At 31.6% G+C, this 13,614-nt stretch overlaps 1 protein-coding gene across 3 annotated transcripts; it reads right to left on the bottom strand.

Annotated features, from left to right (window-relative positions):
- Nucleotides 1-4,647: 4,647 nt before the first annotated feature.
- On the bottom strand, nt 4,648-10,121 carry LOC107006782 (importin subunit alpha-2). Of its 3 annotated transcripts, none has more exons than XM_015205302.2 (12): nt 9,983-10,121; nt 9,659-9,891; nt 9,366-9,462; nt 9,191-9,282; nt 8,978-9,109; nt 8,703-8,888; nt 8,372-8,535; nt 8,186-8,264; nt 6,112-6,240; nt 5,713-5,840; nt 5,219-5,634; nt 4,648-5,105 (listed from the first exon to the last, which is right to left on the bottom strand). In XM_015205302.2, exons 2-11 carry the CDS (start codon nt 9,872-9,874, stop codon nt 5,268-5,270), a joined length of 1,590 nt encoding a protein of 529 aa, XP_015060788.1. In that variant the 5' UTR covers nt 9,875-9,891; nt 9,983-10,121; the 3' UTR covers nt 4,648-5,105; nt 5,219-5,267. The 3 variants fall into 3 exon arrangements, with proteins under 3 accessions (XP_015060788.1, XP_015060802.1, XP_015060797.1); XM_015205316.2 differs by having other exon boundaries at nt 5,227-5,634; XM_015205311.1 differs by having other exon boundaries at nt 5,227-5,634; nt 9,659-9,987.
- Nucleotides 10,122-13,614: the final 3,493 nt, after the last annotated feature.

The following is a 13,614-nucleotide window of genomic DNA, read 5'->3' as shown; positions in this document are numbered from 1 at the left end:
TTTCAATTTCAGTAATATATATATTCCCTCCCTCCTCTCATAACTAGATTAACTTAAGTTTGAATTTATTTGATATAAATATTATTTGAGACATTTTGATATACAGATTAATGATCTTTTAAATATTTTTAGTAAATACTTATGCAAGAAAATAATACATACCTTCTTCAAAATAAAAGTTTCACTAAACCAAGTAACTTATAAGGGTGAAATCAAATTCATGTTGATAAATATTTTTTGTTCAACTTGAACTTTATAAGGCAAAGTGTTGAAAAAAATTATTTTTAGATGACTTGCTATATTATTCAAATCATATTACTCATTGGAATCTCCTTTAAGTGCAAAGAGTAAGTCCTTTCACTAAGCGCTTCTCCCATTATGGAGAAGATGAGCCCCCTGAGTTTTTTTGTCGAGGGATTTGGATTTGAGGCATTGTCAAATTGAACCCCTGGTAGTGTTAATTGGAGTAGTAGTATTTCTTTTAAAATTAGGTATGTAAATCATATGACTCATCGTGTTGTTTTAATTATATGATTTAATATATGCTTATGTAAATAAAATGGTAGCATTGCATAAAACTAATTATTATTTTTTTGAGAGAGAAATTTGGATTTGAGGCATCGTCAATTGAACACTTGTGGTAGTGTTAATTGTAGTAGTATTTACTCTCTAGGACCGTGGTAAAAAATGTAAAAACTAGCCCAATAGAAAAATTTAAGTTAAAAAAGAATCAAAATTTTCTTTCCTTTACCCTCTGTTCTTCGTTCTTTATTTTTAATCACAATTTTTTATTTTTCTTCACGACCTCAAAAATTCACAGAGATGTGGATCTAGTACCGGTGTTGTTTGTTGTGGTTGTTTGTTGATTGTTCAGATTTGAAAGTTATGTGGAGCTCATTGAAACTTTATTGGAGTCATGGTTGAAGCTTTGAATGCACCGGCACGCCTGCAAAACAAATCAATATAATAAAATTGCAAATGGAAAAGGTAAGGGTATCTGATTCGATATTTGTCCGTGACCGATTTGAATTTTGAGTGGTTGTTTTATGGTGGTTTAGGTGGGTGTTTGGTGGTCAATGGTTTTTCTGAAAAGAAGAAGAAATGGCGTTGTGCAGCTCGATTTGTGGTGGTGATGGTCTGGTTTTTCTTCTCCGGAGAAACGAAGAGAATCTTGATATAAATTCAAATAAATAATTTTTTTTATTAGATTAGAGATAAAATGAATGGAGTTAGTGATGAAAAACGTATAATTATTAGAAAATCTTAATAATTAATTAATGTAAAATAGAGTTCAAAGGTAATTAATAAAAAAAGAAAAGCCAAAAGAATGTAATATACACATGTATCCCTATGTTCTAATTTTACCAAAAATGTGCAAAGGATCTGCAATTTCTCGCAATCATTAGTCTTTGATAGAATTTTTTTAATGTAAATGTACATCATAATATTTTTTAGGTTTAAGTCATATACCACCTCTCAAAGTTGTCCGCATAATTCACTTAGACACCTCAACTGAAACTTGTACCTATTGAACACCTAAATTGTTCAAAACATCTGTCTATTAGACACAAAATGCTGATATAGCAAAAAATGTGTATTGCACTTCCCTAAAGCGCGTGAAAAGACTTACAATAGTGTCTTTTTTATTTTTTTTATATTTTTTCTTCTTTTATTGACACTTGACATTATAATTAACTTAAAAAATATTTTCTTCTTTATTTACACTTTTTTCAAAAAAGAAAACACCCCACTCCCTATCTATCATCTTCTTCATAATTTAGTTTACAAAACTTTCTTCATTTTAGCTCTAACACTGTTTTTTTTTCTTTTTTTATATACAAAAAATTTATATCTTCCAAATATGAAGATAAATGAAAATCAACTATAAAGATTCAGATTTGAAAAAAAGTCTTCGTATGATTTATTTCAAATCTCATAAAAACAAGGAACAAGTATGAAGATGATGAAAAAAAGATAAATGATTTTTACGCATAAAAATAGTTAGCCGATATTTATTTATCACAATTTCTGAACAAAGATTTTTACTCAAATTCATATGTGGTCATTAAATTTACCAAAAATGATATAAAAAAATTTGAAAGAAATAATTTTGGAGCTATCAATTTCATTTTGTCATCGATGTAGAATTGAATAACCGCCAACAAAAGTTTCTTTCTTCTTCACTCTTAGTATGAAAAAAAAATTAATCTTGAAGTTATTTGAAAAGAATAAGATGTTGTAATTTGAGAAAGAATGTGTTTAGGGGAAGAAGATGAAGATGAAAGGGGGTTGGAGTGGAGTGGAGTGAGGTGGGGTAGAATAGGTTGACATTTTTATTTTTATTTTTATTTTTTAAAAAATTAGATATTAAATGTATGTTTTTTTATAATTTTTGGGCCCAATGCCAAATGTTATTTTTTAATTAGTCATGTTACCACGTCACCGCAAGTGTATCACACACTCTTCACATTTTTTGTTGATTATCAAAAAATGTCTAATAGAAACGATTATTATATAGGTAAAAGTGTTCAATTGGTACTAGTATTAGTTGAAGTGTCTAAGTGAATTATACGGACAACTTTAAGAAGCCGCTGATTACTTAAGCCTATTTTTTAACACGGGTAGGCCTCATCAAGCTAAACTAATAAATATTACTAATGAGATAGTAGATGCATCTTTGATGAAATTGTTCAACAATCTTTTGGTAAGGTGTATAATTTATGTAGTATATGATGTATTAGTAATACTGATATTACATGTTTGGTATTGTTGTAAAAAAATTGTTTATTTTAATAAACACTTTTTTAAAATATCTTTTCAAAAAAGTGCTTTGGAAAAAATAATTTATGTTTAACTAATTCATTTGATTAGTGTTCTTTATAAGCAAATTGTATTTGGCTAATTTTTTACAAAAAATGCATTTGAGAGTCAAATTTCCGATTAAAGGCAAGTAACAATGTACTATTAATATTAAGATTATTTTACAGAGAGACGAGTTTAAACATCTATTACAAAAAATTAAATCAAATTTTTATTTTTGTTAAATTAAAATGTTCATATTCAATTTTTGAATCAATATTATATAGAAGGGTTGAAATCTTTAATTATTCTTTTTTTCTTCTTTTTTCTTCTAATCTTACAAAAGTATCGTTGTTACATTCTTTTTTGTTTTCGAGTTTTATAAAATAATACGTAAAATAATAAATAAAATAATAATACATAAACATAAAATAAAATATAAAATATAAAATATATTATATAGAAATAAAATAAAATATTTAATGAAATTTAATCAATGACAGAAAAATTGTTTCTACTTCCATTTAAAACCAGCTCTACAGGTTTGCCAAACACCTATTTTTTCAAAAAGAAAAATGTATTTTCTCATTACAAGTGTTTCTAGGCTCCCAACATCCAAACAGGCTCTTAGTGATGTTGGTATAAGTTATGCTTGCATTAATTTTTTTAAATTATTTTTTATGTATATTTAGTTTAGCATATCAAAAATTAGGAAAATAACTCAATAATACCCCGTGATCTATGAAAAAAGGCTCATAAATACCTTCATTTTACCTTTTGATCTAAAGATACCCTTGGCCTATTTTTTTTGTTCTAGAAAACTCGTAATCTATTGAAAATTATTCGAAAATCTTTCATTTTTTGATCTAAAAATACCCTCAAACTTTGTTTTTGGTTTGAGAATCCCCCTTCCACCTTTTCATATAAAAATATATCAGCCTTTGTCATCTATTTAAATTTGTATATTTAATATTAATTATTTTTTTACCATACAAAACTGGTAATTTTGTTATTTGAACTAAATGAAATCTCTGTTCTTCTTTCTTTTGAATTGTTTGTGCTCGAAATCTCTAATTAAAAAATAATTTTTAAAAAAAAAAATTAACGATTATTATATTCTCTCACGTTCGAATCTTTGTAAGAACCGCACATCTTTATTATTAAAAAGCACAATACAAGAACGTATTATTAGCGTTATCATAACCAAACTTTGTAAGAGATCAACATATGATGCTTGAATCATTGATATTGCTAGTTAATCGTCCTTCCATTATAAGAGACCAGACAATGTTGTGTTTTCGACCAAAAATTAATTGTTCATACAGCTAAAATTAACTGTAAAATTTATGTCGTTCCACATTTCATTTCTAAGATTCAAAAAAACTTAAAATAACTGGTTTCGATATTACTCATTACTACATATTTTAGATGATATTTTAAAATTTTTTATCAGTCTCAAAATTGTATCTTGTACTAGTATAAACAATAATAATTCAAAAACAATATAAAAAATTTGACAAAACTCTCAAAATTTTATATATTGTTTGCTAGATAAGTCAAAAGACATAAAAAGTAACATATACTAATTACAATAATTGACAACTTAAAATATATTTAAAAACATACAAAATAATTGATTAATTTTAGAATTTTAAAAAAATGAGATATATTAAGCCTATGCTGCTGCCATGGGCTCCTACATCTAAGTTATTTAAGAAGACTCAAATTTTTTTTCTAATAAAAACAACATGCACGCAGATATAAGTTTTTTCAATTTTAATTTTTCGAAAATCCGAAACAAAACTAGAACCCCGAATTTGTCAAATGTTCCAACCAGGTGAACTAAAATTGAGGGCAAAAAGAATAATCAAAATTTGCTGAAACTTGTTCAATAGCAGTATTTAATAAGAAATGACTCATAAAGTATACACATTCACTCGCCAACTCAATATAAAATCTAGACGACTCTTTCCAGACAGACTACTGCAGATACATCTCATGTGCTGACTGGAAAAAGGACTCCACACTCTGAGATGCTAATTCACTGATAATAATAACTTTCATACTTTTCACCAAACAATACAAGCATGCACGGGAAACGTTTATCAAATTCCCAACATGCCCACTGCTTTTACCTTTTCACGCAGTCTTATTTACGACCGTCCCTTTTCGGCACACCTCCTCAACCACGACTGACTCTTGACCCGGACTGACCAGACTCGGGGAGGTGAACTGACTCGACTTGACATGACACCACTACCAACATGTCATCTTTCAAACTGCACTTCTCATCCACCATACACAGCCTGCAAATGTTAACACTTCAGATCAACAACAAAGAATTAACAAAAATGCTTTTGATCCAAAAAGAGCATGCAGATTAAGGTATCTGATCAAATGTTTCGAGTGCAATGTTAACCTGACCACCTGCTAAGGGAGATAATTGGAGGATGAGTGTAGTAGTACTTTCAACCAAACTTGAAACCACCAGATGGAAGTTGAATATCATTTCCACCAAAATTGAACTCATTTTGTGCTCCATCACCAGCTGGCACTGTTTCATCCTCCTCCTCCAACCAGTATGTCTCCAGTATTTTAACAGCCTTCTCATATATTTCATTGTTATCATGACTCTGAAGGTTTTCAATCTTTTCCAATCCCTCAGCATCATCAATCAGCTGAGCATAGTAATTAATGCCTTCAGTGTTGGCTTTTTCTGCTTCCCCAACCTTCAATATGTTTTCTAATCCTTCTAGACAGACGGTGACAATCCTTGGGTCAGGGCACACAAGCAAATCACACAGAGGCTTTATGCAGTTTTGACTCACCAAAAACCTGAAGCCAAAAGCACACTGAATTCAGTAAAGAATATCAGCAATATCTTAGATGATTACCCCCATAGGAAGTACATACTTGATCTGCTCATGACTCCCACCGGAAGTAGCATTTGAAATAGCCCAGGCAGCCTCTTTTTTGATGTCAAACTCTGCAGTTTGAAGCAAATTGACCAGAGGACTAATTAATCCAGCCTCAATCACAGCCTGCTCAAAAAAATTAAAAAATATTAGATAAATGGCAAATACTGTGTGGTTCCTTCAAATGAGAAGTCGACAAAAATAAAAGAAAATCAAAAAAACACCTCAACTTAAAATTTCCATTTCTATTTCCAACTACTACACATACTAGTATATCATCATATTCACACCCATAGATTTATATAACATGCTAAAACTTAGAAGATATGTAAACGGTGTATCCAAGAGCTGACTATAAACCATATTTAGCTGTCCTTTAAATCTTGAGGATTTACACCTGTATCTGTTCCTTGTTCCCAGCAGTAATATTTGATATAGTCCAACAGGCCTCTTTCTTGATGCTCTTTTTGTGACTGTGAGATAACAAGCTCAGCAGGCAAGCAAGGGCGCCATGTTCAATAATGCACTGTTGTGAAGATAGTTGATATTAGTAACCATAAAAAAGTATACGTAAGACTAGCGCAGCTACATTTTAGCAGAAGATTTAAAGAAAGAAAAAAAAATCATTTTCCAATGTGGTCTTTGCACAATGCATTCATCCACAAATTGAAGGATGGGTGATACAATAGAAGTTGTACAAGACAGTAAAGGAAGACATATAATTCATGATCTCCAGCTAACCAATCCAAAGATACTGTCATTCTACAAGGGTGATTAAATTCTTTCCCTTTAAAACATGGTTTATGAAAGAACTGGATGTGCAAAAAGTTACCCTGCTAAACAAAACTGAAATCTCGTTTCAAACAATACTACATAACTTCACTCATGTTTTGCAACACAATCACATAGCTTGGGAAATACTTGTCGAGTAATTTACGATTTTCATGAACGTATAATTTCTTCACGTTATTAATAATTTACAGAAGTATAAGGCTACAAACGAGATCGTAAAGCACAAACTCTGGGCATTTCAGACTAAATCTAGACAACTTGCAATTTCTTATTACCAGGGGCGGACCTACATGGGTTCCAGGGGGTTCATCCAAAAGAAAAAAATTACACTATTTATATGAAGTAATTTTTTATATTTATGTAGATATATTAATTTTGAGCCTCCGCATGAACAAGAAGCAAGTTGTAGTATAGTGGTAGATCTCCATTTAAATTGGGTACCCACACGTCCCAGGTTCGAATCCCATTGTGAACATGTTCTTTTTTTAGATTCTCTTCATTTAGATTCGGGACCAATCTTTCACGTTTTCTTTATTTAAACCCAAGAAAATCCAAACGTGAAAAAAAATCCAAACGTGCTAAAAGGTCTCTTGTAACAGAACTAACTTTTTGTACCTATAAACTATATACTACTACTTCTTGAAATTGTGTTATGTTAGCTTATTCACAAGTTTATACTTTATTCTTCGAACCCACCGAATGAAAATTCTAGATCTGCCACTGCTTATTACCACCTTACATCAAAGAAGACATTCTTCTACTGTCGTTAAAAATTAAAGGGGTTAAGTTAATGTAACACTAAAAATGTACCCAAAAAACTGCCCAGCCAAATGCTTTATTCAAACCCCAAAAAAAGGAGGAACACTAAACTTGCCTTGAAATAATGTAGCAAACAGCAAGCACCAGCAAAAAATTTCCATAACTACTATTTTTAGTTTTGGAATTCAGTAATTACTATCTTTAAAAAGGACTTGAGAAAAGGCACTTCAATACAAAATAGAATACAAGCCCAAATCTATTTTACAACATTTCAGTATCCTCTTCATTATTCTTGTAGTGGTTGTATTTTGTGGGATAAACACCAGTTATACAGTTCCAAATGCCAACAGCTAATTTCCATTTCTAGACCTTAGCTTCATTAAATTATTTGGAACAGAGTAATTAATATCTTTGCTGCATCACAAAGATAGGGGTAAGGTTTGCTAATTGATGAATCTTGTCCCCCTAATGTGGCTTAGCCTATTTTTCTTGAAGCTAAAAAAATGGTGTGCATATAGAATGGGAACAAGACCAGCATGCTACTGACTAATAATACTACAATACATAAAAATGTATTTATCTTCTCCACAAAACTGTACACAAAGAGCAGCTGTGTAAGGCAATAAAAATGACAGCTATGATTGAAGTCTGTACTAGATCGCTCTAGATTGCTCAGACAGCACAGAGGAACCAGACAAGTGCAGGAGGAAACAAAGCACAATGATGTAAAATTGAGAAATGGACTAACAACAATCAAATTAGATCTGATTCTAGGAATGCTGAAATATCTTTTCAATAAATCATGCCTTAGATGCATCCACCATTCAATCATTTTGCTTTTTATTTTTTTAATTGGCCAATTCATTAAAGTCTTTGGATTCAACCTTGAAAGCTTCTAAAAGCTCATTAAGCCTACATACCTGAGTCTGGAGGTCATCTCCTGTAACAATATTTCCTACTGTACGGAGGGCAGGGATGAGTACTGAAGGAGATGGATGCCTGCGGATCAATTGACATATACACCAGATTCAATCAAACGTTAGATATATAAAAAAAATAAAAATAAGAAAGTAGTTCAACTGAGGAAATTAGAACACTCCACTCACATGAGGAGCTCGACCAGACGTGGACAAACACCTGCTTCAATGACAGCTTGAATTTTGTCATTTGTACCATCAGAAAGGTAAGAAAGTGCCCAGCATGCATCTGTTAGAACCTCTTCATCATTTGAATGAACAAGCCGCTGAAGAGCTGAAAGTGCTGGTCTCACCTGATAAATGTATTGTCATCAATCATGCAAAGCATTCAGTAAGTCATTTCATTTTACCAAATAAGATGACCATCAACATGAGGCATTTTGAAGGATTAAGAAAAGCACAATATTTTTGAATCAAATAACTGCAAGCATAAAAAAGTTCCAACAAGACAACAGCCAACCTGCTCAAATGGAGGTTGAGGCTTGCCTCTACAAAAGTTTGATAAGGTCCATGTAGCATTTCTCAGCATTGAAAGCTTGGCATGCTCATTCAACTGAGACAGCAAAGGAATCAACGCCCCATTACTAAGAACAAGATCACGGCACCTAGGAGAGTCACCAGCAACATTTCCCAGTGCCCACACAGCCTATAATTGGAAAAAAAAATACAATCAGTTTACTAATCAACATAACTTCAGTCTATACAGTAGAGGTGTCTGCCAATCTTTTAACATACCTGCTCACGAACATCATCACTTGGAGAAGCCAGAAGCTTTACAAAAATTGGTACAGCGCCATGGTCAATCACCACTCTGGTATTCTCCGAGGTACCAGACGCAATGTTTGTGAGCGCCCAAGCAGCTTCAAACTACAAACACAAAACCGTAAGTAAATCGAGCGTGAATGAAGCTACAACCACAAAATGCTAAAGGCACACATCACTCTCTACCTGGAGTTGTGGAAAATCTTCCCTCATCAGAAACTCAACAAAACGAGGAACAACACCAGATTGAATAACTTCCTCGATAGGAGGACTTCTTTCTGTTGATCAAAGTTTGCATGTAAGTTAAAAGGAAAATTGAATAAAATTAACAGAACAGAAGCTGGAGCAGGATTAGTCATACCAATAGAGAGCAATTTACGAAATTGTGTGGTCGCCTCCAACTGCATATTGTTATCATTTGACCAAACACCAGCAACCATTGATGGAAGACTTTCCAACTGTAAAGCAACAATTACTTATCATTTGAAAACCATATCAACAAACAAATGAGCACAAAGCATAGAACGACCCAAAACCAAATCAAGTCATGGATTTCTGATTAAAATCATTTTTTAACAAATGATCAAGGAGACTTTACTTTACTCCTGATAAGATATCATCATTTTAGACAGATTATACTTTAAAAAACCTGACCTTCTTTTCAACGGTGGAAGTTTGAAGATTAGCAGGGAACTGTTGTTGTTGGGCTTGAAGGCCTTCACGACGCTTCTTGAGCAAGCTCTCTTCTCGTTTACTCTTACGGATCTCAACCAGATTGTCCTCTCGCCGGCGGCGGCCTTCGTCGGCATCAACGGCAACCTTGTATCGGTTCCTACGAACCTCGGTCCTATCACTTGGCCTCAGAGACATGGTATAGAGAATGAAAACTGCAAAAGAGAGATGGGATAGTAAAAGCAATTACAGGAAACCCTACAATGATAATTGAATCGAAGGAAAAGAGAGAGAGACTATATATACCAAATATATTTGGAGAGGAGACCGTGAATGACGAGGGTTTTGGGACAGAGTTCTTCTTCTAGTCTTCTTCTGTTCATGGGCCGGGTCTCCCCTCTTTTTCTGGGCTTAATTAAGCCCAAGTTTTTCTCTGCATCTGCTTTTGGTTCATTGCACAACCCCCAAAACCGCTCATGCTTGGTATCAACGAAAATGTTTTCTTAAAAAGCAAGTAAATTTCTAATTTACTTTTACATGTTTGATCGATGATAGAAAATATTTTTAATATCTGATTGGTGAATGAAAAATAAATTTCAGAAATAATTTTTTATTTTTTGTTTGAGACTAGAATTTACTCTTTAGAAAATTTTGACTCTAAAATAATCAACCTGCATAATTGATTTAGAATGCGACCCTGATATTAGAACTAGGCCACGACCTAGACTTCCGTCCTTGAAATATTTTTCAAAAAGTAATTTAAAAAAAATGCTTTTTTTCCAAAGGGTAGAGTAGAGGTGGTGTAAAAATGATTTAAATTTTTGAAATATTATTTTAAAAAAAAGTAGCTAGGGGTTGGCTTGGGATGGGGAAAGATATAACTAATGAGTTTTTTAAAAATTGTGATATTTTTCAAAAATAAATTTTAATGTAGTCATCAAAGTACAGAGAAAACAAGTTATGTACGATTTTAAAAGCATATATATATCGTAAGGCAATAATCAGATCTTAAATCGTATTTGATATTTTTAGAGAGTCCTGATATATGGTTTTTAAGAAAATTAAGATAATAAACATGTTTAATGAATTAGACGGACACCATGAAAATATTTTTTGAGAATTTCTATATTAAGCTTATTTTGTTGTGTTCACTTGATACAAAATTATATCCAACATCTATAACGACTCACAGGCATATAGTATTTAGATATGCTGAAATTTTTACTATAGAAGAATAAAAAGTACTTAAAAGATGACGTCTTATTCAAGATTTACCTAAAACATGAACAATACTCTGTAATTCAAACAGAAAAAATGTAATTTACTTCTTATAATTTGAAAAATGAAAAGGCTATGAATTATAATTGTAATCCTTGGAGATGAAATCCTTTAAATCTTCAATTTCTTCTCCAAAAACCCCCTCAAACTTAGAGCTCAAACATAGAAGTTCTAAAATTAACAATTTGATAAAACTCTATAAAATCTAATAAAAATTTAATAAAATTCGATAATACGCTAAAACTCTCAACAAGTATTTGCAGTTTTACAAGTTAGTGCTGTAGCGGATTACTCGGCGTAGTTAGTCGGAATCATTGTTTAAGTCGATGATTCACCCTTTGGTAACTTCATCGCTGTCTTGCGCTTAGTCCAAGCATCTTCGTGTTCTGGATCACTAGTGATAAGGTACTGCTTCGCGAAACTTTTCAGCGATGCGTCGACTGCTCCTTTTCACCGCCAATTTGATTCTTTCCTTTACGGCTCTGCACACTGGAAGATTTGGAGTTGAGTCTCTTGGATTCTTCATTTTTGTCTTGTAACAAGACTTAAATTTTCATGTCCATTTGAATGCAAGCTCATTTTGGTATAAATTTCTATCTCTTGTTCATGTCTTACAAAAACCTCAATTCTTGGGGTGTGATTTTGTGAATATGGTGCAAATTAGTTGTTGGGTCTTGCTTGCTGTTAGTTTATTCGTAGTTTAATTGTGATTTCGTTTAGTAGTTGTGAATGAATCTAATGAGGTTATACTTGTAAATACAATCTCATATATGTGTTTTGGCTTGCTTGAGAGAGAAGTTGAGAAACTAAGACTACTAAATTGATCGTCGGTTGGAGTGGGTTGACATGAAGTTGCTCGAGAGAGAGCGCTTATCCCCTTAAAGTCTAGCCTAATCGCAATTATTCTATGATTCTTCTATCAAAAGCATGTACCCAATAATCTCATTTATCTCGTATTCCTATCGCATTCCAAGAATCTCTCTCCTTGATCCGCACTTTTTTTTTTTTTTTTTGTTTTTACTTACTAGTGACACCTCTTGATTTAATATGTTTTTATAGGATAATGTCTATAACTATGACTAGTTAGAACTAGATTTTACTTTTCTACTAAATCTCACAATCACTCCATGTGAAAACGATTACAACCCTTGGTTGGGTTATTATACTACGGTACGATTGTTGACACTTGTATTAGAATTATGTCTTTGATGACGTCACCGATCACGCAACACAAGAGAAAAAAAAACTAGCTTCTAAGTACATATTTGGTTTACTTTTTTATTGGACGGACTTTGGACGGTTAATTGGGTCACATTTTGAATTGATTTGATATTGAGAATGGCTAAACATATAATCTAATTTGAGTTTCATTTTAAACGAATTTTCAAGGCATTTTTCCTTTTTAATCTTTTTGGGCTTTCTCACCTTAACACTTCAAACACAAACTATATAGATCTCACTAGTTTAGGTCCTAATTATTAGGGTTTATGACAGTTTTGAATATTAATTTTTGTGTTATTTCGTCCTTGTGGATACATGTACCATTATTTGTCAGATATATGTATTCGATAGCTTGAATTGAATGGTTGTAACTAATTTCCTTAATTAAATAAGTAATTTAGGATTTTCATAATATATGGATACTTAATTATGAAAATTCAAATCCCTTAATATAATGCAGAAATTAAGGAGTGTATCTACGTCTAGATAATTTCATTTATTACTCTTTGAAATTTATTAAGGGTATGTTTGGAAAGTCACCTAGTAATTGAAATTCATGTAATCACTGAGGTAGTAATTACCACAGAGAAAATGCACAAGTACCCCCTAACATATGTCGAAAATCTCAGTGACACACTTATACTATACTAAGGTCCTATTATCACCATAAACTTATTTTATAAAGAATTTTCTACCCCTTTTCGGCCTACGTGGCACTATTTTGTGGGCCCAACGCGTGTTGATATTTTTTTCAAGCTAGTGTCATGTAGGCCGAAAAGGAATAGAAAATTATTTATAAAATAAGTTCGGGGAGAGGAGGAGGGGGTAATAGGACCTTAGTATAATATAAGTGTGTCTCAGGGATTTCGGGCATAGATTGGGGGAGTACTTATGCATTTTTCCAATTACCATTCTAGTAATTACATTATATGGTAATTACATTGATCTGTTTGGTTGCCACAATGCAATTATATTGTAATCACACATGTCCTGTTTGGATGCCACAATGTAATTACATATGTTTTGTTTGGATACACAATTGCAATCATAAAATTATATTAATTTTAAAAATTAAAATTAATTATTTAAAATTTATACTAGACAAATAAGAAACTTTAAAATAAGATTAAATTAAATGTTTAAGATATATATTCTTTCTTAAAAATATATTAATTACTAATAAACGTATATTCTTTAACTAATATATAAAAAATAATTGATTTATATTTTTCAAATTAATATATTTCAATTGAATAGATCTTAAAAACTAAAAGTATAAAGCTTTACGAATATCATGAAATACATGTTTGATAAAAAGATTAATTTATAAATAAATGTCATAAATTATTGAATGTTTGACTAAAATATAATCTATCAAGTCTAATTAAAAAATGACGTGCAATGTGAATATCAATATTACTAAATCAAATTAAACTGAA

Source organism: Solanum pennellii, chromosome 1 (genome assembly GCF_001406875.1).
Source record: "Solanum pennellii chromosome 1, SPENNV200".
Taxonomy (NCBI): Eukaryota; Viridiplantae; Streptophyta; class Magnoliopsida; order Solanales; family Solanaceae; genus Solanum; species Solanum pennellii.
The sequence above is the reverse complement of the archived record's forward strand: the minus strand, read 5'-3'. Positions and strand labels throughout refer to the sequence as shown.